The 27292-nt window shown below is 42.0% G+C and overlaps 1 protein-coding gene across 1 annotated transcript; it reads left to right on the forward strand.

Annotated features, from left to right (window-relative positions):
• The first annotated feature begins 453 nt into the window (after positions 1 to 453).
• Positions 454 to 27198, forward strand: AIMP3 (aaRS-interacting multifunctional protein 3). The gene is made up of 4 exons (XM_068378958.1): positions 454 to 700; positions 18380 to 18550; positions 22786 to 22926; positions 27041 to 27198. The coding sequence occupies exons 1-4, from the start codon at positions 623 to 625 to the stop codon at positions 27164 to 27166; spliced, it is 516 nt and encodes a 171-aa protein (XP_068235059.1). The 5' UTR covers positions 454 to 622; the 3' UTR covers positions 27167 to 27198.
• The last annotated feature ends 94 nt before the right edge of the window (positions 27199 to 27292 follow it).

A 27292-nucleotide genomic window follows, 5' to 3' on the forward strand; every position in this document is an offset into this window, starting at 1 on the left:
GTAGGGAGGCAGAGGATACCACAGATCACATGCTTATCTGTTATAATTTAAGAAAAACTAGAAATAATAACACAGAAATAGGGAATCTATAAACACCAACTACAGAGGTTGCCCTGTATTTAAGAAAGGACCTTTAAGTTAGAATTAAAAGTATGCAAGCTGTGCTGTATGTGTAGGAGGTAACTAGTCATAATGCATTTTCTGCAGATTGCAGCGCTTTGCACCTACTATACTCAAATTTCTTTAATGAGGCGCATTTGCACTGACTCGCACGGGTGCCCTTTTAGCTCGGAAAAAATTTTCCTGCTAGCTGATTGGTTAGGATTATTTTGTCCAACCAATCAGCTAATAGGAACCTTTATCCCGAGCTAAAATGTCACCGCGACTCAGGGCAAATGCGCCTCATTAAAAAAAAAATGACCAAAAGCTTCTTCTAGTAGTGTGCCCACAATCACAGATTCGGTGTTGTGGGGAGAGCAACGAGGAACCTAGTGGAAACTGAAGTCCAATCAGACGGTGTGGCTGGATAGTTTCTGTCATCGATTTGTATGATCATACAGTAGGAAACTACCGATTACGATTATTTTCTTAGTTTCCTGGTATATCTTGTGACATAGCTGCAATGGAGAAAAAGATTTTGTCAGATTTTGCGAAATATCTTGGTGTTGGGAAGGTAAAAGTTGTTTCCGATAAAAATGGGGTAAGTAGTTGTCATGTGTTCTTATGGTTTCAATCACTAAAATTGGTAAATATATGATATTTTAATTTATAGCCAAATACATAAACCATATGCTTTTCCTACTCCATCTTGTGTTTTATGCATTTTTGACCATGATTATTGGGGCAAACCACCCGTTCATGAGTTTTTGGACTCCCTCATATAAAGATAATTATGGGGGACCCCAGTGGGAAACCGGGGTTTTTTGGGTGGGTAAATGCCATAAACGAGTGATTTGCAGCAACAACAATGGTCTTAAATGCAAAATAAGCTCAAGATAAGCCGTTGGAAAAATATATGGTTCATGTAAGTGGCTGAAAACAGGCCAAAACGTGATTATTTATAACTTTAGAGGTTTGTGAAAGGGTGCAGAACTTAAACCCACCCAACCTAACCTAGTAGTTCCCAGGTCATAACCCCTAGACGTGGGCAAGCCCCCCCTCCCCCCTCCTATGTCACAAACTAAAGGTAAATCACAAATAAATCCCTACATTATAATAAAGTATATACAAAATAATTCCTTACCTTATGATTGACACCGTCTTTTATTATTTTTTTTTTTTTGTCTTGACAATCTTTACAGAAGCTTTGCAATAGAAAATGTGCTGGTCTTCCCGAAAACTTGAGTTAGAATCGGACCTTTGAGGCATTATTTCGCGGTTATTTTTTAATTTCACTTGAGTAACAATAGCCTTACACTGAATGAAGAGAACTAACGTCATAATCAATTGCCGACATAAATGAAATTACATTAAATTTCAAAATAGTAGATTGATGTACAGTTACTTCTTTAAAGTTCCTTCATTGAGACATCCTTATGTAATGGTAGTTAAGTTGAAACTGAAGGGGAAGGTGGAAAAATAAAATGGCTGTTGTAGAACAACATCCGGGAACTTATGAAGTTCTTGTAAGCTGTTAATTGGTTTAAAAAAACCACCTGACAAATACGTCATTGTAAATGCACAGAACGCTCCCCAACCCTAGGAAACAACGCATGCGCAATAAGTTCAGTTCAGTCTCTCAGATGTAAACGATGGACTTAAGAGTGAAAAACATACTTCACATTTTAATAGACCGATACGCAAGTTATTATGCCCCAGCCCCTGTTAAACATATAGAGAAAAATATCAAACTACAGTAGCCAGCACGCGTCCTTTTCTTATAGCTAATTCCAGTTTCGCTAGAAGTTAAAGTATTATATATTTACCCAAAAATTTGCTTCCAATCAAAAACAGGTCGCTGCTAAGCCTTTTATACTATTAAAATAATTAGTTCCTAAGCGACATACAAACCATTCCCCTTAAGGGAGATTACTTGGGTCGTTGAAATGGTTAATGAGCTGTTATCCGGCTGGAGAGCGTGTTGGTTCTCTATCCACTTATTACATTGACCGCTGTGATATTTAAACGTATTGACAGCGTACGTTTTTTTTTTCTCAGTATTTGGTTGTGATTGAATGTTTGCCAGGGAAGGGCAAATGCTGCAACTGCTTCATGGCAAAGACGGCTGTAGATCCTCATTCCCTCTATACTTCGTGTCGGGGCATGTCCGAGTAAAATTGTGGTAGTATCCCACCCAGCCACTTTTGATTTCATTACAAACCTGTGCAATATTAGGTAGGGCATTGAAAATTGCATAATTGAACTGATAATTACCAAGACATTATTTTGAATTCCATATAATACAGGCAGAAACCTTCATTAATGAACTTTTAAATTTTGATAAAAGTCCCCCCCCGTTAGTCATCTCGGCACAGGCCACAGGAGCCTCTATCCACCCGGTAATTCAGAAAAACCGATAGGTAGTGCTTCTGTCGTAAGTTACTTGTTCAAAGAGATTAAAGGGCCCAACATTTTATATTCTAAGCCTCTTTGTAATTTGTTTTCAATTTTGTAATCTATATCTCTACCAAGGCACTTACCCCAAATTTGGGGGATAGCCAGCATAAGAAATATAAAAAGAATATCCAATATAATTAAAGCTTGTAATTTATTTAACAAGTTGGTAATAAAATGTTAGGCTAGAAATGAGTGTTTTGATATTTAGGCTGACCGTTGGAAATGGAATCTAAATTCATCTTCGAACATAGGCTGTTGCATGAACCTACAACTCACCCCATTGTTAAGTGTGTATAATTGATAATTAGCCCTGAAATACTAGCCCACGAGGCTATACAGTAGCGTGTAGCAAAACATGTTCTGCTTGCCAGAACATAGGAACAATGAGATAATGTTTAATTGCGAGCGAAGTGAACATACGGCTGAGCGAAAACTAATAAATTATTATCTCAGTTAATTAACGTGTGTAATGCGATGAAAACTACAACGAACAACTACATAGAAAATGGGGTAAAAAATTCAGTTATCTCTGCGTCTGGAAGCCCTTGTAAATAAAACCTCTTGCGTTTTTACCTTGTTTCATTGCTATTACTCGCTTTTAATTACAGTAACAATGACTGGTTTTGTTATGACAATGACTAATGGAAACCAAGTTTAAAAAAGTTAGTTTTAATATCAATACAATTAGAGTACAGTAGTACTTTACACTGTACTATACATTTTAAGGTGTTTCGAACGTAATTGATGATGATAACTAGCGCAAAGCTATAGCTTTCCAGTTATGGCAGTTGACCCCACATAATTAAAAAAAATTATGGTTTTTCACCAGGAATCATTATCAAAATATTCAAAACACCACAAAATACATTAAAAACCAGTCTTATTTTCTACAAACTGTTTATTGCATCGTTCTATAATTTTACCCCATTTTTTTATGAAAATTATTTTTTTCCCCATTAGTTATGGTTTTGTCTTATTGTGTTCTGGTTTTATTCCCTTCCTCAAAAGTATTCCTTTCAGATTACCACCACCAAACATAACCCACAACAGTAACTGGGGGAACCTCAGGTGGGAATCGGAGTTTTGGGTGGGCTAAAATGAAAAGTAACGAATTACTGAAGATAATAATAGCCGAAACAAACAAAACTAACAGAAAAAAGGTCTTCATGCAAAAATAAGAGGGTGAAATAACACATACGGACTAACTGCCGCAGTTCTCTCTCAAACGGCATTCTTTCTCGAGTTTGTTTTCTTTCGAAAACAAACTTCTCTATCTTTAACATCGTCTGATTTTAATAGGGAAACAAACGCAAGAGCACCACCTAACCTAACCTAGAAGCCGTATCCTTACCTCCCGGGGTGGCCACGAAACGTTTCACCCCTTACCCCCCCTCCCCCTGTTACACAGCCGTATCCTTATCTTAGGCTGAGATTTATTCTGTGTATAACTCTGCAATGACTTACTTTAACAATTGAAGTCTGGGTAATCCGAATCAGGTGTAAAAGCAAGGGCGGTGGTTTAGCTTCAAAGTAGCACTTATCTACAAAACTAGTCTTGTAATCGCTCACAGAGAAAATATACTACACACACTAATCAATTTTGTCTATCTAGCTTTACCTTGACGTTGCCAGTAATGTCGATTTGTAGGTAAAATGCAATTATATATGGCTTGGGATATTTCATTTCTGATGGAAGAACTATGTGGTTATGTAGAAATTTTAAACTCTTTGTTATTAGTAAAAATAGTCTAGTAGATTGGCTAGGGCACAAGCTACCCATTGATATACTGTACTACTGTTAGAGAGTTATTAAGTTCTTTGACTTGCCAGAGAGTACTGCATTGGATCCCTCTCTCTTCTTATGGCTCATTTTTCATTTGCCTACACATACACTGAATAGTCTGGCCTATTTTTTCCACATTCTCCTCTGTCCTCATACACCTGACAACACTGTGGTTACCAAACAATTCTTCTTTGCTCAAGAGGTTAGCTACTTTCCTCTTGGTAAGGGTAGATAACTACTTTTTAACTATGCAAAGCAGCTCTTCTAGGAGGACACTCCAAATTCAAACATTGTTATTTAGTCTTGGGTAGGGCCATAGCCTCTGTACCATGGTCTTCCACTGTCTTGTGTTAAGAGTTCTCTTGCTATAGGGTACATTTATTCTATCTTATTTTTCTTCCTCTTGTTTATTTTTTAAAAGTTTTTATAGTTTATATATGAAAGATCTACTACCCTTGGCTGTGAATTTTACCTAGATATTTACTTTCCCTACTGTGAACACTTGTAATTCTCATTCAGATTACCAATAAAGTTTTTGTAAAACAAAATCTAATGTAGATCATATTTCTTGCCATGTTGGAACAGTTTTTAAATATTAAACTTAGCCGGTGAATATATAATAGCTGACGTCTCGGACGGCTCGACAGAAACACAAAAACTCGCGAGCGATCGCCGTGAAGGTTGCGGGTGTGCCCACCAGCGCCGACTATCGGTCAGATACCGCATATACATGTAAACAGCCTCAGTTCTTCTCTGTCGGTCTTGTCGAAAAGTTGATTCTGCTCGCTGTTGACCCGGAGTTTTCGTCATTCTTGGTGAAGTACTTCTTTTTGGTTTTGAGCTTTCGCAGTGACAGGAGTTTTTCTCTTCAATTAAAACTCTTGAACCCTTTTTTGGATAGCGTTTATTGTTGATGACTTTGGATTGTTTTTGGATTTTCTTTGACTTTTCAAAATGGCTGACCCTTCTCCTATCCCTGGACCTAAATTTCGTAAATGTAATGCTAGGGATTGTAACAAACGTCTTCCCAAGGCCTCTCTCGACCCACATACCGTGTGTTCTAATTGCCGGGGTAAAACCTGCCAATTAGGAGATCGGTGTGATGAGTGCGTGGTACTTTCGGAATTCGACTGTCTAGAGTTTGATAAATATTCTCGTAAGCTTGAGATAGATAGGGTGAGGAGAAGCTCCTCTAGGTCGATGGATTTTTCCTCCTCCCATGCCCCTGAACCTAATCCTTCCCCTGTAGTAGTTGTTCCTGAACCCTCTACTAGCACTCATGAACCATCCATGCGGGATATGTTGCTTGCCATTCAAGCTTTGGGCGAGAGAGTTGAGTCCTTAGCATCGGACCGTAATCAACTCATGGCGGATGTGAATGTGTTAAAGTGTCAGAGTGCCAAATCAGAAAATCGTGGGGATGAAGTGATTAGTGCGCAAAGTGTTTTTAGTGTTGCGACCGAGGGTTCGTCTGTTCGTGCTTGTCGTTCTCCTAGTCCGAGACCTCTTTCAGGCTCCCCTGCACCAGGGAGAAGTAATGTCGTAGGACTTAAGGGGACGAGAGGCTTTAACCAACGAACAGACGTTCCCTCTATGGTATCGGGCGTGTCTCGTCAAGATCGCCCCTGCCATAAGACGAGCGAGGCTGTTTTCTCCTCGTCATCCGAAGGCTTCTCGCGAAAGAAACCTTGGAGCAAAGTTTCTAGACCCTTAAAGCGGAAGTCAGTCCCTTCAGGACAGGTTCAGCATCCTGGCTGTAGCCATTGGGACAGCTCTGACCCTTTGCAGTCGTCGGAAGACTGTTCGCCAATTAAACGAAAGCGTAACACGGGCTCCGAGAGTCTCAGTAAAGGCAATGTTTTGCCGTCACAGACGTTACCATCGTCTCGGCCCGTACCGACTCCCGTTGATCCTAAATGGGTTGTCCTGCAGGATATGCAGAATAAGCTTGCCTCCCTTATGGAGGAGTATACCGTTGAGCAGGTTCACGATGATCCTCGCCGTTACGCTGATCGAGATCCTGGCCGTCAGCCGCCCAAACGAGCCTTTACTCGTCCTTTTGATGTTACGAAACGTGATGTCGGTAGTTTGTCACGTCAGTCACGTGACTTGGAGCCTCACTCGATGCAGTCCCGTGTTGACTTTCAGCCGCTGCCGCAGTCTCGTGTTGACGTTCAGCCGCTGCCGCAGTCTCGTGTTGACGTTCAGGACGTTCGCCAACCAGCTCAGTTGCCTTGTTTTGACGTTGAGCGTCAAGCACCGCAGTCAAGGGTTGTTTTGACTGCTCAATCTAGGCAGTCTCGACTTGACGTCGAGCGTCCTCCCGCTCCTGTTGTTGTTGCTGGTCAGTCCTTTCAGCAGTTACATGACGTAGCTTCCTTGACTGCTACTGCTGCTCCTTTGCGTGTGGACTTTGCTTGTCAAGCATTGCCACCGCGGCAGGTCTCTCCCTTGCTTGAGACTCATCAATTGTCGGACGAGGTTCCTTCAGATGAGGATGTTGCTGATCCTCCGCCTACTGATAATCCTTTGGATGTTTTATCAGACGTTGAAGAGCCTAAGGCTGCGCAACCTTCTATGGACTTTAAGAAAATCATGATGATTTTTAAGGATCTTTTCCCAGACCATTTTGTTACTTCCGCTCCTCGTTCGCCTCCGTCAGAGTTTGCGCTAGGCATAGCTGCTGCAAAGCCTTCTTTTACTAAGCTAGTGCTCTCTCGCTCTTCTAAGAGGGCTTTACGTTTGGTAGGCGACTGGTTGGTTACCAGGAGGAGTTTGGGGAAGACGGCCTTTGCCTTCCCTCCTTTTAAACTAGCTTCTAGAGCGAGCGTCTGGTATGACACGGGAGAAGTTCTCGGCTTGGGAGTCCCTGCCTCTGCCCATGGTGACTTCTCAAGCCTCGTAGACTCTCCCCGTCGCCTGGCCATGAGACGCTCTAAAGTTTGTTGGTCCTCCTCGGACCTTGACCATCTCCTTAAAGGGGTTTACAGGGCCTTCGAAGTTTTTAACTTTTTAGATTGGTCTCTAGGAGCATTAACCAGGAAGATCTCGTCTGCCGACCAGGATGTTTCCGTGCTTATTATGTCTTGTATGGACAAAGCCATCCGCGATGGCTCCAATGAGCTCGCCGCCACCTTTACGTCTGGAGTCCTGAAGAATAGGGAAACCCTTTGCTCTTTCCTTTCAGCAGGAGTTACTCCCTGTCAAAGGTCGGAGCTTCTCTTTGCCCCCTTATCAGCTGCCTTGTTTCCTCAACAGCTGATCAAGGACATTGCGGCTTCGCTTGTACAGAAGGATACACATGACCTGATGGCTACTTCTGCTCGCAAGGGAGCTCCTTCTTCTTCTTATGTTGTGAGGCCCAGAATCAATACTCCAGCGACTAGGTTTATCCCGCCCTTTCGTGGCAGAGCCCCCAGCAGGGGAGGCGCTCGTGCCGACGGAAAGAGAGGCAAGAGGAGAGGATCCAAGTCCTCCCGTGGCAGAGTCTGACTGCCCACGTCCTCAGACAGCGGTAGGGGCCAGACTGAACAGCTTCTGGCAGGCCTGGGAGAAGAGGGGTGCAGACCAAGAGTCTGTGTTGTTGCTCAAGGAGGGGTACAAAATACCGTTTGTACGCAGACCTCCTCTAGTAACAGTTCCTCTAGACCTCTCTCCCAGGTATCGAGAGGAGTCAAGAAGACAAGCTCTACATCAGCAGGTGTCTCTGTTGCTAGAGAAGGGAGCGGTGGTGAAAGTCTCGGACCTTCAATCACCAGGATTTTACAACCGTCTCTTCCTAGTCCCAAAGCATACGGGAGGTTGGAGGCCAGTGCGCTCAACGTTTTTGTCATAAAAACAAAATTTACGATGGAGACCACGAAGTCCGTCCTAGCAGCGGTCAGAGAGGGAGACTGGATGGTCTCTCTCGACCTGCAGGATGCGTACTTCCACATTCCTATTCACCCAGATTCTCAACCGTACCTGAGGTTTGTTTACAGGAATGTGGTGTACCAGTTTCGAGCACTGTGCTTCGGCCTCAGCCCTGCTCCTCTCGTGTTTACGAGGCTCATGAGGAATGTGGCAAAATTCCTTAATTTATCGGAAATTCGAGCCTCCCTGTACTTGGACGACTGGCTTCTCAGAGCATCGTCCCGTCATCGCTGTCTGCAGGACCTTCACTGGACGTTGGGTCTGGCAAAGGAGTTGGGACTGTTGGTGAACTTAGAAAAGTCTCAACTGATTCCATCCCAGACGATTCTCTATTTGGGGATGGAGATTCGCAGTCTAGTTTTTCGGGCTTTTCCGTCTGCCACCCGGATAGAGCAAGCCCTGCTCAAAGTCCGCCTCATGCTGAAAAAAGACCGTTGCTCAGTAAGAGGTTGGATGAGCCTCTTAGGGACTCTGTCATCCCTGGAGCAGTTTGTCTCGCTAGGGAGACTTCACCTTCGCCCTCTCCAGTTCCATCTAGACTCACACTGGAACAAGAGCAAGACTTTAGAAGCTGTGTCAATCCCGGTCTCCGAGCCAGTAAAAGCATGCCTGAACTGGTGGGACAGCAACATAAGTCTGCGAGAGGGTCTGTCCCTGGCAGTCAAGAACCCAAACCACGTGTTGTTCTCAGACGCTTCGGATTTGGGTTGGGGAGCGACTCTGGACGGTCGGGAATGTTCGGGTCTTTGGACGTCGGATCAGAAGAGCATGCACATCAACGGAAAGGAGCTGTTAGCGGTTCACTTGGCCTTGATGAGTTTCGAGAGCATTCTTCGAAACAAAGTGGTAGAGGTCAATTCAGACAACACCACAGCATTGGCGTACATCTCCAAGCAAGGAGGCACTCACTCCCACACACTGTTCGTCATCGCGAGGGACCTCCTCATCTGGTCAAAAAATCGAGGCATCTCCCTGTTGACAAGATTCATCCAAGGGGACTTGAACGTCTTGGCAGACTGTCTCAGTCGGAGAGGTCAGGTGATCCCCACAGAATGGACCCTCCACAAGGACGTGTGCAAGAGTCTTTGGGTGACTTGGGGTCAACCCTCCATAGACCTCTTTGCCACCTCGTTGACCAAAAGGTTCCCGACGTATTGCTCGCCAGTCCCAGATCCAGAGGTGACCCACATAGATGCGTTTCTACTGGACTGGTCTCACCTGGACGCGTACGCATTCCCACCGTTCAAGATCATCAACAAGGTACTGCAGAAGTTCGCCTCTCACGAAGGGACAAGGTTGACATTGGTTGCTCCCCTCTGGCCCGCGAGAGAGTGGTTCACAGAGGTACTTCAATGGCTGGTAGACGTTCCAAGGAGTCTTCCTCTAAGGATGGATCTCTTACGGCAGCCCCACGTAAGGGATCTTCATCAAAGCCTCCCCGCGCTTCGTCTGACTGCCTTCAGACTATCGAAAGACTCTCAAGAGCTCGAGGTTTTTCGAAGGAGGCAGCCAGAGCGATTGCGAGAGCTAGGAGAGCTTCTACCATCAAGGTATACCAGTTGAAGTGGGAAGTCTTTAGAGACTGGTGCAAGTCATCATCCATTTCCTCTTCCAGTACCTCTGTAGCCCAAATCGCAGACTTTCTCCTACATCTGAGAAATGTTCGCTCCCTCTCAGCGCCCACTATTAAGGGCTACAGGAGCATGTTGGCTTCTGTATTCAGACATAGAGGCTTAGATCTTTCCAATAATAAAGATCTCCAAGATCTCCTTAAGTCTTTCGAGACCTCTAAGGAGCGTCGTATGGCAACTCCTGGATGGAACTTAGACGTGGTCCTAAGGTTCCTAATGTCCAACAGGTTTGAGCCATTACATTCAGCCTCCCTGAAGGATCTCACCCTCAAGACCCTTTTCTTAGTGTGCTTGGCTTCGGCTAAAAGGGTCAGTGAGATCCATGCCTTCAGTAGGAACATCGGCTTTTCTACAGATAAAGCAACATGTTCACTTCAGCTTGGTTTCTTGGCCAAAAATGAACTGCCTTCTCGTCCTTGGCCTAAGTTGTTTGATATACCTTGCCTGTCAGAGATCGTAGGCAACGAGCTTGAAAGAGTACTGTGTCCAGTTAGAGCTCTTAAGTTTTATTTAGCTCGTACCAAATCCTTACGAGGTGGATCTGAGGCCTTGTGGTGCTCAGTTAAGAAGCCATCATTGCCTATGTCTAAAAATGCTTTGTCGTATTTTATTAGATTTTTAATCCGAGAGGCTCATTCTCACTTGAGTGAAAAAGACCGTTGCTTGCTTAAGGTCAAGACGCACGAAGTAAGAGCTATAGCAACTTCCGTGGCCTTTAAGCAAAACAGATCTCTGCGAAGTATTATGGACGCGACCTTTTGGAGAAGCAAGTCGGTATTCGCTTCATTTTACTTAAAAGACGTCCAGACTCTTTATGAGGACTGCTACACACTGGGTCCATTCGTTGCAGCGAGTGCAGTAGTGGGTGAGGGTTCTACCACTATATTCCCTTAATTCCAATATCCTTTTAATCTTTCTCTTGAAATGTTTTTAATCTTGTTTTGGGTTGTACGGAAGGCTAAGAAGCTTTTCGCATCCTTTTTGATTTGGCGGGTGGTCAAATATCATTTCTTGAGAGCGCCCAGATTAAGGGTTTTGATGAGGTCCTGTTGTATGGGTTGCCGCCCTGGATATAACAGCTCCTGGGAGTCTTTCAGCATCCTGAGAGGATGGCTGGGCTTCGTGAGGAAAGCGGACTAACAAGGCAGAGTAATCGTCAGAGTCAGCTTCCTTACCAGGTACCTATATTTATTTGGGTTTTGTTATGATATGACTGTCAAAAACTCTAAGCATATACGCCGTTATTGTATTAATACTGGTCTCTACCCACCACCATGGGTGTGAATCAGCTATTATATATTCACCGGCTAAGTTTAATATTTAAAAATGATATTTTGATTATAAAATAAATTTTTAAATATTTAACTTAGCCGGTGAATATATAATAGCTGCAACTCTGCGGCTCGACAGAAAACACACTAAAAAAACTCGCGAGCGATCGCTATGAAGGTTGCGGGTGTGCCCACCAGCGCCAACTGTCGGCCAGATACCACTCTTGCATGTAAACAAAACCTTCAATTCTTCTCTGTCGACGTTGACGACAAGACGTATTCATACTCGCTGTAGAACCTGGAGTTTTCTTAACATATTTGGTGAAGTACTTCATTTTGGTTTGAGCTTTCGCAGTACAGGTGTTTTATCTTCAACTTAAATCTTGAACTCGTTTTTGGATAGATTTAATTTTTGATGACTTTGGATTGTTTTTTGGACTTTCCTTGACTTTTAAATGGCCGACCCTTCCGTCAGTACGGAAGTGTGTTTAGGCTTTTAGCAATTATCTTATCACGTTATAAATTAATTATCGATTTTCCTCTATATATTTTATATCTCAACCGCCTTTATTAGGCCTCTTCGATTAGCTTTCCATTTATAATAAACATCAAAATAAATTTTAATGATTTGTTTATATGCGACCTTTCCTGAGAGTAGGCGGTCCTAACTTGGAAACCGAAGTTAAACAACGTTGAGCCCTTTCAATCGCAAATAGCTTTTACAGAGCTAATGATTTAAAACTTATTAAATGAATATTTTTTAATAGATATTTTATGAAAGATTTTCTTTGAATAGTCTTCGTACTGTTTCAAAGATGAACTAACGTTTAGTTTATTTATGCTACGCAGTTTGCGCTCTATCGTTACGATAGAGAGAGAGAGTATCACGGTTTCACTTTGCAGAAAGAGTAAATCGATTCTGACGTTTTGTTCATTCTTCTTTCAAAGCTTAAATGTTTTAAATTCTATTTTAAAGGAACTTTTTAATTGAAAAACCTTTCAGTTTTTTCCTTTGGTCAAATAACCTGTTTTTTTGACGAAACGTAAGTGGGCTCTTCTCTTAGGTGCGAAATCAGAGAGAGAGAGAGAGAGAGAGAGAGAGAGAGAGAGAGAGAGAGAGAGAGAGAGAGAGAGAGAGAGAGAGATAGAGACGGAGGGAGAGAGAGGAGAGAAAACGTTCCGATCTTTATCTCGTCCCAAGCGGGTAATGTTGTTCTCGAGTTACTCTCGTCCCTAGTCTCTGTACGGGGAGAAAGGATAAAACGTTTTTAGTTTTTTAATTTCGTCCCAAGGCAATGTACGGTGAGAGATTGAAAACGTAGTTTTGAATGAACTAGTGTTTAGTCTCTTCCCCAGCCACTGATTTTTTTATCTTAGAATATGTTTACTGTTTTTTGCTGGTATTAATGTGCTTACATTATACGACTGATTTCGCAATTACAACCTTTTGATGAGGGTAGAATTGCGTGCTTCAGGTAGAAATCAGTTTTATTCATACCTAATGTGAATTGTTAAAAAATTCGATTTTAGTGAAATAAGTGCAAAACAGAAAATCGTAGTGATAAAGTGATATTGCGCAAAGTGTTATCAGTGTTGCGACCGAGGGTTCGTCTGTTCGTGCCTGTCGTTCGCCTAGTCCGGGACCTCTTGCAAGCTCCCAAGCCCAGGGGAGAAGTAATGTCGTACGACTTATGGGTTCGAGAGGCCTTGATCAGCGAACAGACGTTCCCTCTATGGTATCGGGTGTATCTTACCAAGATCACCCCTACCATAAGGCGAGAGAGACGATTTTCTCCTCGTCATCCGAAGGCTTTTCACATAAGAAACCGTGGAACAAGGTTTCAAGGCCCTTTAAGCAAAAGTCAGTCCTTTCAGGACAGGTCCAGCGTCCTGGTTTTAACCATTAGGACAGCTCTGACCCTATGCAGTCATCGGAAGACTGCTCGCCGCCTAACAAAAGCGTAACACAGACTCCGAGAGTCTTTTTGTAGGCAAGGTTTTGCGGTCACAGACGTTACCCTCGTCTCTTACCGCAACCATTCCCGTTGATCCTAAATAGGTTGTACGGCAAGACATGCAGAATAAGCTTGCCTCCCTTATGGAAGACTATTCTGCCGATAAGTCCGTTGAGCCTAGCCGATTATCTCATCGAGATCCTGGCCTTCAGCCACCCTAACGTTCCTTTGTGCGTCCTGTTGACGTTGGCGTAGCCAAGTCACGTCAGTCAGGTTGTTTAGAACCACACTCGATGCGGTCTCGTGTGGATTTTCAGCCACATTTGGACGTTAGGCCACTTGCTGATGCTCCTGTTGACGTTCAGGACGTTCGCTAACAATCGGAGTTGACTTGTTTTGACGCTGAGCGTCAACCTCCGCATTCTAGAGTTGTTTTGACTGCTCAGTCTAGGCGGTCAAAGCAGTCTCGAGTGGACGCTGTGCGTCCTCACGCACCTGTTGTTGTTGACAGTTCACAGACTGTCAAGCAGTTACATGACGTTGCGTCCTGGTCCGCTACTAATGCACCAGTGCGTGTGGACTCTGCTTGTAAAGCATTGCCACCACGGTAGGTCTCTCCCTTGCTTGAGACTCTGCTATTGTCGGACAAGGTTCCTTCAGATGAGGAAGTTGCTGTTCCCCCTCCTACTGATATTCCCTTGAGGACTCTGTCAGACGGAGAGGAGCCTAAAGCTGCTTATCCCTCTATGGACTTTAAATAAATCATGCTGATTTTTAAGGATCTTTGTCCGGATCTTTTTGTAACTGCTGCTCCTTGTTCGCCTAAACGTCAGAGCTTACACTAGGCCTAGCTACTTCGAAGCCGTTGTTTTATAAGCTAGTGCTCTCTCGCTCTTCTAAGAGTGCTTTAACGTTTGCTAGGCGACTGGTTTTTCACCAGGAGGAGTTTGGGGGAGACAGCCTTTGCTTTCCCTTCTTTTAAACTGGCTTATAGAGCGAGAGTCTGATATGACACGAGAGAAGTTCTCGGCTTGGGAGTTCCTGCCTCTGCCCAGATAGACTTCTCAAACCTCATAGACTCACCCTGGCGCCTGGCCATGAGACGCTCCAAGATTTTACAGGTCGACTTCACAGCTATTTTCGAGCCTTTGAAGTTTTGCTGTACAATTATGTCATGCATAAACAAGGCTTTCAGGGATGGCTCCAATGGTCTGACAGCCACGTTCTCTGCAGGAACAAGTCCCTCAGGGATGGCTCCAATGATTTGGCAGCCATGTTCACTGCAGGAGTACGTAAGAGGCAAGTGCGCTCAATGTGTTCATTGTCAAGACAAACTTCACGATGAAGTCTACCAGGCTGTCTTGACAGCATTTTTGGAAGGCGACTGGATGGTCTCTCTCTACCTTCAGGAGGCATACTTCCCCATTCCTATACACCCGGATTCCCAACCGTTTCTGAGGTTTGTTTACAGGAATGTGGGGTACCAGTTTCGAGCCCTGTGCTTTGGCCTAAGTCCTGCGCCTCTCGTGTTTACGAGGCTCATGAGGAATGTGGCAAAATCCCTCCATCTATCGGGGATCCGAGCCTCCCTGTACTTGGACGACTGGCTTCTCAGAGCATCGTCCAGTCTTCTCTGTCTGCAGGATCTACATTGGACGTTGAGTCTGGCCAGGGAGTTGGGACTTTTGGTCAACCTAAAAGTCCCAACTGATCCCATCCCATATTATTCTATATTTGGGGATGGAGATTCGCAGTCAAGCCCTGCTCGAAGTCCAACTAATGCTGAAAGGAAACGTTTATTCAGTCAGGAGTTGGAACAGTCTCGTATGGACTCTCTCATCCCTGGAGCAGTTTGTCTCACTAGGGAGACTACACCTTCTGCCTCTCCGGTTCCATCTCACTGGAACTAGGACAAGACATTAGAGACGGTATCATTCCCAGTCTCCGAACCAGTTAAGGCATGCCTGAAATGGTGGGACTGCAATATCAGTCTGAGAGAGGGACTATCCCTAGCAGTCAAGAACCCAAACCACGTGTTGTCCTCAGACGCGTCGGATTTGGGTTGGGGTGCGACCCTGGACGGTCGGGAATGCTCGGGTCTGTGGACCTCAAGTCAGAAGAGCATGCACATCAACGGCAAGGAGCTATTAGCAGTTCACTTGGCCTTGATGATATTAGAAAGCTTCTTCGAAACTTAGTGGTAGAGGCAACTCAGACAACACCACAACTTTGGCGTACATCTCCAAGCAAGGAGGCACACACTCCTTCACGCTGCTCGAGATCGCAAGGGACCTTCTCTTATGGTCAAGAATTCGAGGCATCTCCCTGTTGACGAGATTCATCCAGGGGGACTTGAACGTCTTGGCAGACTGTCTCAGTCGGAGGGGTCAGGTGATACCCACGGAATGGACCCTCCACAAGGACGTGGGCAAGAGTCTTTGGGCTACTTGGGGTCAACCCACCATAGACCTCTTTGCCTCCTCGTTGACCAAAAGGTTACCAATCTATTGCTCTCCAGTCCTAGATACAGAAGCAATCTACATAGACGCGTTTCTACTGGATTGGTCTTTTCTGGACTTATATGCATTCCCACCATTCAAGATAGTCAACAAGGTACTGCAGAAGTTCGCCTCTCACGAAGGGACAAGGTTGACGTTGGTTGCTACCCTCTGGCCCGCGAGAGAGTGGTGCACCGAGGTACTTCAATGGCTGGTAGACTTTCCAAGAAGTCTTCCTCTAACGGTAGATCTGTTACGTCAGCCCCACGTAAAGAATGTCCATCAAGCTTCCCCGCTCTTCATCTGACTTCCTTCAGACTATCGAAAGACTCTCAAGAGCTAGAGGCTTTTCGAAGGAGGCAGCCAGTGCGATTGCAAGAGCTAGGAGAGCTTCTACCATTAGAGTATACCAGTCGAAGTGGGAAGTCTTTCGAGACTGGTGCAAGTCAGCATCTGTGTCCTCGTCCAGTACCTCTGTAGCCCAAATCGCAGTTTTCTTTTACATCTGAGAAAGGTTCACTCCCTTTCAGCTCCCACGATTAAGGGCTACAGGAGCATGTTGGCTTCGGTCTTTCGACATAGAGGCTTAGATCTTTCCAACAATAAAGATCTCCAAGATCTCCTTAAGTCTTTCGAGACCTCTAAGGAACGTCGTTTGGCAACTCCTGGATGGAACTTAGACGTGGTCCTAAGGTTCATCATGTCAGACAGGTTTGAGCCATTATATTCAGCCTCCCTGAAGGATCTCACCCTCAAGACACTTTTCCTAGTGTGCTTGGCTTCGGCTAAAAGGGTCAGTGAACTTCATGCCTTCAGTAAGAACATCGGCTTTTCTACAGAAAAAAGCCACTTGTTCACTTCAACTTGGTTTCCTGGCCAAAAATGAACTGCATTCTCGTCCTTGGCCTAAATCTTTTGATATTCCTTGCTTATCAGAGATCGTAAGCAACGAACTGGAAAGAGTATTATGTCCTGTTAGAGCTCTTAAGTTCTATTTAGCTCGTACTAAGTCATTACGAGGTAAATCTGAGGCATTATGGTGCTCAGTTAAGAAACCTTCATTGCCTATGTCAAAGAATGCTTTGTCATATTTTATCAGATTTTTTTTTAATACGAGAAGCTCATTCTCCCTTGAATGAGTAAGACCGATGTTTGCTTAAGGTTAAGACGCACGAAGTTAGAGATATAGCAACCTCCGTGGCCTTCAAGCAAAATAAATCTCTGCAAAGTATTATGGACGCGACTTTTTGGAGAAGCAAGTCAGTGTTCGCGTCATTTTACTTAAAAGATGTCCAGACTCTTTACGAGGACTGCTACACACTGGGTCCATTCGTTGCAGCGAGTGCAGTAGTGGGTGAGGGTTCTACCACTACACTTCCCTAATTCCAATATCCTTTTAATCTGTCTCTTGAAATGTTTTTAATATTCTTTTATGGGTTGTTCGGAAGGCTAAGAAGCCTTTCGCATCCTGGTTGATTTGGCGGGTGGTCAAAGTCATTTCTTGAGAGCGCCCAGATTAAGGGTTTGATGAGGTCCTGTTGTATGGGTTGCAACCCTTGATACTTCAGCTCCTGGGAGTCTTTCAGCATCCTAAGAGGATCGCTGGGCTCCATGAGGAAGACAGACTTACAAGGCAGAGTAATCGTCTAAGTCAACTTCCTTACCAGGTACCTATATATTTTGGTTTTGTTATATTGATAACTGTCAAAATGAAAAAACTCTTAGCTTATACGCTGTAAACTTAATTAACTCTGGTCTCTACCCACCGCCTTGGGTGTGAATCAGCTATTATATATTCACCGGCTAAGTTAAATATTTAAAAATGATATTTTGATTATAAAATAAATTTTTGAATATACTTACCCGGTGAATATATAAATTAAATGACCCTCCCTTCCTCCCCAATAGAGACGCAGCGGGACGAGAAGAATTGAAGGTTTTGTTTACATGCAAGAGTGGTATCTGGCCGACAGTTGGCGCTGGTGGGCACACCCGCAACCTTCATAGCGATCGCTCGCGAGTTTTTTGAGTGTGTTTTCTGTCGAGCCGAAGAGTTGCAGCTATTATATATTCACAGGGTAAGTATATTCAAAAATTTATTTTATAATTAAAATATCATTTTTTAATATACTTACCCGGTGAATATATAAATTAAAGGCCCTCCCTTCCTCCCCGATAGAGACCCAGCGGAATGAGAAGAACTGAGGCTGTTTACATGTATATGCGGTATCTGACCGATAGTCGGCGCTGGTGGGCACACCCACAACCGTCACGGCGATCGCTCGCGAGTTTTTGTGTTTCTGTTGAGCCGTCCGAGACGTCAGCTATTATATATTCACCGGGTAAGTATATTCAAAAATTTATTTTATAATCAAAATATCATATTTGAATACATTACTGTATTCTTATTTCTGGGCTTTGGTAAAATATACATAGCATAATTCACAAAGAATTTAGATGGTTTTATTAAAAAAAAAAAAAAAAAAAAAAATTATATATCATATTACTGTTCTGTTCTGTTTTTTTTTTTAGCTGTGGTATTCTTTTGCATCTTTTTTACCCCAAGTTGTATTTTTTTTTTTTTAAATCCATTGTGTTACTTAATGGTTAGGTACTCTTGTTATATTTTTTTTTCATTTTGGGTTAGCCTATAATGAAAACATCATTATATCAGTCCCTCTTATGTACAGTATATAAAACAGCAGTAAATAAGTAGAACTGTACTTAATGTGGGTTATTTATTGTTATAGTACCATAATTTTTTTCATTTCAGGTCATGGTAGAGGTTGGAGGAAAAAAGTTTTACGGTTTTGTGTGTGGAGTTTTGAATTTGGTACGTTTACAAAAGCATTCTCTAGAGGGTTCCACAGTACTGCAACGATGTATGACTCAAGATTGGCTGACTCAATTTGCAACCGATTTATTCCGCTGTTCGACTTTTGAAGTAAGTGATTGCTACTGTATTAAAAATATAATCATGAGTTTGTTCCTTTTCAAAATTTAAACTTTAGTTCATTAATATAGGAGTATCTTCATCATGAGCTGGAAACGGCTGTTGAAATGTAACTAGGTAGTGGACAAGATACTCAACTCACCAGTATGATGTAGTCATGCCAGTTTGGTTTACACAGTCACAGAAGGTATTACTTCTGTAAGTGCTTCTAGGTCTGCGGTTCTGGTGAATACTGTACTTTGGTGTCTCGGACAAATGCAGCTGTTCGCTGGAGAGAAGGGTACTGTATCTTATACTGTACAATAATACCCTTCTTTGTAGGTTCAACATATATCAGTTCCAACTTTACATTGCTCTCTTTAAATATTTAATACAAAAATAAATCTCTACATACATCGTTTTATCTTGCCTCATGTTGGTGTCTAAGTCTTAAGATAACAATCAAAGTACTGTACTGTGTAGCATTGTACTTCACATGGAAGTTAATAATGTAAGTGTCTGGTTTTTATAAAATAATAGTAGTGAAGGTGTGGTAGCAGTGGGTAGATGGAAGACTGACTGCCAGGACTTCCCTATCGTTTGTGCAGTTTCCTATAGAACTCCCAGGTCCTCGCAGCGGGCCGTCTGGTTCTTCAAAACCTGCAATCCCTGCCTATCAACAGATTTTGAGCTCTGCCTATCCTTTCAGGCAGCCTGTCACACTCAGTCCAGAATGTGGTAAGAAGGGGAGAAAAGCTGAGGTAGGCAGTTCCTCTCTCCAGTCGCAAGAAGGGAAGAAATGCTGAGGTAAGCAGTCTGCCTCTCCAACTGCCACAAGTAGGGAGATGCCTGTCATGCTGTAGGGCAATGTGGCAGTAACAGGAGTAATTCCCTTGGTACTGTTACATAATACCCTTTATGTATTGTTGACCTCCCTTCTCTTGTCATTTGATCCACTTCAACACCTACCATCCAGGTTTACTGAAAGTTCTTATCTCATTGATAGAGGTTGGAGCAATGCTGATAAAAATGTACTGGAGTTTGATGGTTGACCAGCCTCAAGGTTCTACTGTAAACCTCGGAGGCGGATTATCAATCTCTCTTTTGACCAGTTTTTTTTGTCAAACATATTTTAGGAATGGTAAAGTATGATCCTTACTGTCTTTCATCCTAGAGAGACTTATCTCACTCTGCATGGATCTGAAGGACATATTTTCAGATACCCATCCATTGTCCTCTCACAAGTATTCTTTGTTCCCAAGTGAGAAATGTACCAGTTCAAAGATCTGTGCTGCAGACTCTCCACTGCTCTTCAGGTGCTCACTTTGTTTATTACTTTGGCCCATTTGTACAGGATAAATTTGTTTAGACACTGAATTGCTGTAATTGGCTTGATGTTACCAGCCTGGAAAGTGCAGTTGCTTTAGGATCGAAATCATGTTTATTGCTGCAATCTGTGACCATGATAAACAGAGAGAAATCAGGTCTCACGCCAAAGCAGAGAATGAAGTGCTAGAGCCTGCTACTCAATAATGCAGTAGCAATAGTCTTTCCATCTGACACTCACCACTTCAAGTTCGGGGAGGTGATACAACCGTTCTTTCTTCGACAGGTACAACCTACTTGGCTTTGAAAGTTTGTCCTCGGTCAGTATATATGGTCAGTCTCAAGGGTATTGTCACTGTCCCTTGCCTTTGCCATACATGAGTAACCTTTAAACCTGTTATCCCCTGAAAAACTTAAGTCTCACGGGCGCAGCCACTTGAAGACCCCTTTGGTGTAGTTTGAATTGTCAATGGTCAGCTGCCAGGGATCCTCGTTCTCATCCTTTACTGCTGGTACAAGGGGCGAGTGACAATCTTGTTTAGTGGCTAGAAGACAAGAACCTCTCAGTGGGAGTAATGATGAAAACACTGCTTTAGGAAATGCTTCTGTAGTGTTGACCAGCGACAACATAGCTGTAGTGGCATATGTCCATGTGCAGGGAGGAACAGTCACCCTTTCTTTCTCTGAGTTGACAAAGCAGATGCTATAGTGTCTGGCTCATCACACAATCAGGCTATCATTATCATTATTATTATGAAATAGATTACCCAGACAACTCTGAGTTAATATTCTCAAGTATAGATTTTTGTGGTTCCTTGCTTTTAAGTAATCTTGACTTTGCCAAACTACAGACATTTATACTTTTAAATTAAAACAGTTGTAATGATAGGTAGAGAGAACTGCTAGTAGATTATCTTAGAGATTTCAGTCCAGGGTAATGTAAAATACTAGCAGCAGAGAAGCTTACCCATCAGGGGAGAGTAGTAGAAACAGTGTGGTCCCTACATTCGTAAGTGGTAGAAATATTTTATGAGGCGTGGAGGTCACTGGCTTAGCAAAAAGTTCCCGTTTTTTTCTTTCCCCCTTTCAGACCCAGCTGTGGTATTGGACGTCTCCTTTCTATACCTCTGGAAGAATCTCAACATTTATACCTTTCTCCCATTTAGCCCAATTTCATCAAGTGATCCAATCAAATTTTAATTGCTTCAGGTTCTTAGGTGACCCTGGTGCCTGCAAGCTGATTGGTATCTAATTTGCCACCTATGCTTGAGGTCCCGAGAGAGATACTGTATTGTCTTAGCGTACTCTTCTTGGTTAGCCACACCTTTCAAAGGCACAACCTAGAAAATATTGTCTCCCCCCCCAAACAAATGGCTTTTCATGCAGTACTTAAGGGAGTTGTCTAAATAACTGCAATATTCCTCTTTTCCTGTTCATCGGGAAAGTCAGTCATATGACATTGACAGCATGTTTCTTTTCCTTGGTCAGAACATCTATTCAGTAGGTTGTAAACTTCTTGGTCTACCTCTGCCGATAGAAACTGCTCTTGTTCTCTGCAATGAAAAGTTCCCACTCATATTTGAGCCAGGTATTTAGACAAAAGTGTGTAGTTGAACCAGGTTTTTTCTTTCATAATACGAAACTAGCTCCCTCACAGGACAAGTAGCATCTTTTCTAAGAGGTTGTGACATAAGTCTAGAAGGAGAGGTAAAATATGAGTGAATTAGTCGTTACTTTACATACAGACAAGTTTTCTACTGAAGTGCTTCCCCCATTCTCCCAGATGAGGAGGATGGATGAAATGTTTGCAACACATTTTTCCTGATGACCATACTGTACATTCAAATGCTATTTCCTTTTGGATATAGGTTCTTCCGCAATTGCCTACTAGTCTGCTGGTAAGGACCTAGGTAGAACTGGCCTCTTTATGTTTAGGTAGTTAGGAGGTTGACAGGAACCTGACTTTCACCCCCTTGCAGGATCAAAGTACATGGATATTTCCCAGGTCAGTTAACTAGCAGTTCTACCCTCTTATTAAAAGTCCTGTTAAAGGTTGAAGGTTGTATTACGTTTAGGAACAAATCACTGTTTTAATCAATCTGTATTTTTTCTAACTATACAAACCTGATTCCTTAAGGTTCCACTGGCAGCCTAACCAACCCACAAGTCTCTGGTCAAAAATCAAAGTGAAGGTACCTCTACCTACCAGACAACTATGATTATCTTGTTAAAAAGCTTAATGGCTGTTTCCAACTTTGCTGAAGTCATGCTTCTGTTAATAAAGGGCTCAGGTTGTATAGTTAAGAAGAATTAGTTTTTTAAAAAGAATGTTATTTCTTAGTTAATGGTGTTTTTTTAAAGCATTTTTTTTCTTGCTAAATAGGAAATTATTGGAGTTATGTATCCTGTATCCACTTGAACGAGGAAAGTTATATTCCAAGAGGGATCAATCCTTACAGAGAGTACTTTGGAACTTCTTCCCACCAATAAGCCAGTTTGCTATATTAAAGAGCAAAGGTTTATATTTTGCTGAGATTATATTGCAAAATTTGAAAATCTCATCTCAAATCTGAGGCCAAAGGTGTAAAAAGGCTCAACTTTTTTTTTTTTTTTATATATGGACATTTATCCCATTGCTGTTAGCCGTCATGTTATGTTTCAGTTGCTGTCTCTACCTTGTGCTAGAGAGATACTCTTGTTTGTGTAAACTGGAAAATAAAAAATATCTAAAATTTGCTTTATTGTTGCATCATATTTATATCTTAGTGTGAAATGTTTGCTCATGATAGATCACATTTGGAAATTTTGCCTGTTTTGTATTGTTTTTTAAACTTTACAAAATTTTGTCGGTTAAGTAATGAAAAATTGAATCTAAAGTTGTGATACCGGATATATATTTTATTGAAAAATTTAATTTTCAGGATCTAAACAGTAATCTACATTATATTGATCAGGAATTGTTAACAAGAACTTATCTTTGTGGTCATACGATAACTGCTGCTGATATAGCCTTGTTCTTGACTCTTTATCCATTTATTGTCAAGTGGACATACCAACAAAAGGTGAGTTCCAGTAGTTCTGTGTATATTCCATCATATATTATAAATGTAAGGGTGTGTTACTTTACTTTCTGTGTATGCTTGTCTTTGATATATACATAGTAGGCATTTATATTAGTCTAGAGATATTGGTGAAGGTCACTAGTTGAACACTGATAAATTGGTGCTTTAATTTTATAAAAGTACCTAAAAGTGATTTCTCACACCATTTTGTACATGGCAAATTTCTATTTTTTGTTGATCATTTCTTTTATGCAAAAATATTCTACCTCCAACACAACTTTGAACTTCATTTTATCATGGAGGCATGATTTCATGTACTCTGCACTTGTACTTGTATTTATCAGGCTCTGTACCAACTTCCATTGTTTATTAGCATTCAACCAAATTTTGACTTTGTGGCACGCTGCATGCCAATTCTGTTTTGAAAAATTATAATTTAATTGTTGCCACGTTTTTCTTTTAATGAACACTATACACGAATATACTCATTCGTTTATATGTTGGGCTTGTATATTAATATCCAAAGATATAAGTGGCAGTATTTTGACTACATGACCATACAAATGTTTTCTTTGTTGTCCTCTCAAGTTAACAGTGAGTAATATGTACTACACCTAGTTCAAACCACAGAGACCTGAACTGCTAAATTAAACTGTGGCTGGAGAATGGAGGTACTGACAATATATTGATGCAAAAGTACGCAGTTCAGATCCACTGAAAGCAAGAATATTTCATTTGATGGAATTCTTCAAGTGATCTACTCAACATCTTTCTTACCTCTGTCTAAAATGTCGGAGTTCTCAGGGATGTTGGAAGACTGGATGAGTACTATATCAACAAAAGAGAGAAGGTAAGGGATAAAGGGCTGAAGAGGGTACTATAATAAGCACCCGGCCCAGAAGTACTAACCCGGAATCATCTGCCTCTGTCGCTGTAGATGAAATCCAATTTCTCTCTTACCCATCCTGTGAAGAGGGCACAACAGGTTGTTCCGGTGACTCATCCCCTCCCCCAAAAAATATGAATATTCTGTCCCTAGGATAGAACTGAAGGTAGCCCCGGTGGGCAGAAACATGGGTGCCACAACAAAAGTCCTGATTAGTTACCCAGGCAGCCTAGGTCCCAAGTTGTGGTCTCGGTGTGACCTAGGCTTGAAGCTGCGACCAAGGATCCTGACTTTAGTCGTGTATCAACCCAGGGGTCCCTAAACTTGAAGCTATAACACTAGTTCCATATCAGGTACTTAAGCCATGCCCTAAGGGATAAGAGGCTAGAAGCCAAGGGACTGAAATACAGGGCTGTGGCTCCCGACCACCTCTCCCAAGACTTTTTCATCTCGGAAGAAGCGAACAAAGTCGGAAGCAGAAGAAGGCAAGGAGGAAGGCGAGTCAGAGTAGGAAAAAGAACGCACACTTTTCCTCCTCTTTCCAACGCTCCCCCTCAGGTTCTGCAAGCAGAGGAATCAGTCTGAGAACCCAAGACAACAATGCGCCCCAAGGGAAGAAACCCAAAAGGGTTGCTCCATCAAGAACCACAAAAATGGGGAACACTTTCTCAGGGAGAGAAGTCGCATTTACAGAATGAGCAGAATCCTGACCCCCCGGCACAAGAGTTGGGGTGAGGCACAGGGGCGGGGGCGGGGGTGACCAGGTCAGGTAGATGCACAGAAAATAACACCCAACTCTGGCACTGGAGGAACACGTCCTTTCGTCCCTAGAGTACCCAGGGAGGAAGAACTACTGCAGACATTACCGAGAACACCGACACACCCTTTACCACTGGCATCACTAAGGAGAAACTGGCATTGGGGAGCCTACGTGAAAGATCTAAGGAGAGCAAAATCTTCCCTAAGTAACACTTTTCCTCAGCAGTAGCACAGAGAAGAGCCAACCTTCAATGTGGTGCATTGAACACAGGAGGAACCTTACATGCTACCACCACCTGAATGTCTGCTCCTGCCACACACCCTGAGGAATGAGCCAGGGGAGTAAGTGCAGGAGCGGCTGAAGCAGATGTACCCAATGAGTGGAAGGAAGAAGCAAAGCCCACTTCCTCCCCCCTCAAAGCATGCGCCTGTCACCACAATGAGGCTACGACCTACACTCAGCACCTGGAGATGATTGTGAACAATTATGCTTCTAGCAAGAGCGCAGATAGAACGTATCTACTGCTGGTTTAACAAAGAAAAAAACTATGTAAAATCCATCCCCCCCACACACAATTAAGTGTCTTGCTGTACAATCACAACCAACTGCCAGCATTCACTTCCTGAAAGAAAAAGAAAATGAAAAATTTGATTAAGGATGCATCAGTATGTCTGTGCCCGACGCAGCAAAAAGACTTTTGATAGGAAAGGAGGCACTGGGCTTCGCCCTTACTCCAACCCATCACTTAACTGCTCGTTAAACGACTCAACGGCTGTCCAGCTTTGCACTGAAGGATAATATGTTTCTCAAGTAAATTTAAATTTTCAATATTGAATCACAATGTTTCTAAAGTAAATTTTCAATATTGAATTACAATATGATTCTGAAGTAAATTTTCAATATTGAATCAAACCCATAATTTTAAATGAGTTGTATACAACCCAGAATTTTACCCGTTTTATAGGCAAGAGATGTTATAAATGAAAAATATAGATAATGAGGAGTCGCTATCCTTTACCTACTGAGTCATACCTTGAGTTTTGATATTTTTCAACTTCATTTCCCATAATTTGCACCATGCAGTAATTTTAGCTAATTTTTTTCACCTCGGGTTAGGAGTTAAACTCTACCTCCAAAAACTTGGTTTTAAACATTTAACGAAGGGAGGTGACTTTGCACCTATTATGGGTGCTTAAGAAATTGTGTGGCTTTCCTATCTACTTTGGAACAAGGTTACTTAACCGTTAGGGTACTTGGGGTTTTCTTTGGTTGTCAAAGGTACATTGGATTGATGGTCTCTTCCCCATAACTCTTGCATTTATTCCAGTCATTAATCTATTTCCTTGTTATGAGCTGCTCACAGCCACTACTGTGTACAAAATGTCCCTATAATGTAATAGCTGCATAATTCTGTGATCATCTTGATACACTGTAACTCTTACAGAGTGCAAATATTCCTTTTCTGGTTTTAGGCAGGCAGAACAGGACATTTATATAAGCATGGTAGAAAGGGCATTTAACTATAATTTGCTGCTAATATATGGCATTAGTAAAGTTTATATACAAGATGGCTATTATTATTTGTTTCACAGAGTTGCCAAGTAGGTATAGGTGTAATACAATTTTATTTAAATACTTAATTCTCATCATATACAGCGCTGATGAATATGATATATAGAAAGCAGGTCCTGTGGTACTTTTCTTATCTAATTGCAAGAGATTTATCAAAAGTATAATTTATATCATCTTGAGATGCCATTACCTTATGTCTAAGAAATTAAGAATGTTCTAAGTTTGGCTCAAATGGTTCTCTTTGTTCATTAGATGATGTCTTTAGTTTTTCATAGAATCAAGATGTAATTTGATAACAAAAGTACTTCCGTGAGAAGCCACAAAATGGCTTTACTTCCTCCTAAGATTTTTTTTCCCCTTGTGATAAGGCACCTTTGATATTGCACTTTAGTAATTGCAAGGTCTCTCATCATTCCCCAAAGTTGTAAATGGTACCAGTTTAGATCTAAACCCAGCAATATTAATCACAGGATACCCATTTCACATAGAGCATCAGCAGTTCAATACTCCCCACCTCCCCCCCCCCTGTTCATGTTGCTTTTCTGTGTGTGTGTACAAGCAACAAATATACAGTATTATGAAACCATCAGTTTTAGAAGTGCCCAATTCCTAGCCTCACAGCTCATGTGATAATTGGATCAGACGGAAGAATAATTTTGGGATCTGTAAATTCAAACCTACCCGATGAAAATTATCTTTTTTTTTTCTTATTAGATATATAAAATTGCAGATAATGTGGTAAGAGGACATAAAGAAAATGGTTTGTATTGGAAGCAACTGGAGAATAGGAAAATTAGAAAATGTAGAATGTATAAAAGAAAGAAATAAATTAATCTTTAATAATAAGTTTAAACTACTGGTTGACCATTTTAATATTTATTATAATTATTTTGCAGGAACAGTATTTGAATATTTCACGGTGGTTTTCTTCTGTCCAGAATGATGCAGGTTTAAAAAAGATGCATAAACCTATCCAGTTTTCTAGAACTTGTTTATACGAAGGATCGACAAAACACTATTAGCACTTTTTAAATAAATGGGCTATTCTGCAATATTATGTGGTTTTTATTTCCTTTGCTATAATTTTTTTTTAAAAGAGGCTTTGGAATTAATACTGTAGTTAAGGATACCGAACTGTCTTTCAGGAA

The sequence above is a fragment of the Palaemon carinicauda genome, chromosome 8 (assembly GCF_036898095.1).
Source record: "Palaemon carinicauda isolate YSFRI2023 chromosome 8, ASM3689809v2, whole genome shotgun sequence".
Taxonomy (NCBI): Eukaryota; Metazoa; Arthropoda; class Malacostraca; order Decapoda; family Palaemonidae; genus Palaemon; species Palaemon carinicauda.

Bases quoted from the DNA above. Each gene is read 5' to 3' on its own strand.
- AIMP3 (XM_068378958.1), top strand. From the start codon at position 623: ATGGAGAAAAAGATTTTGTCAGATTTTGCGAAATATCTTGGTGTTGGG. The intron at 701-18,379 runs GTAAGTAGTTGT...TTTTCATTTCAG, and splicing joins TTGTTTCCGATAAAAATGGG to GTCATGGTAGAGGTTGGAGG. The intron at 22,927-27,040 runs GTGAGTTCCAGT...ATTATTTTGCAG, and splicing joins AGTGGACATACCAACAAAAG to GAACAGTATTTGAATATTTC.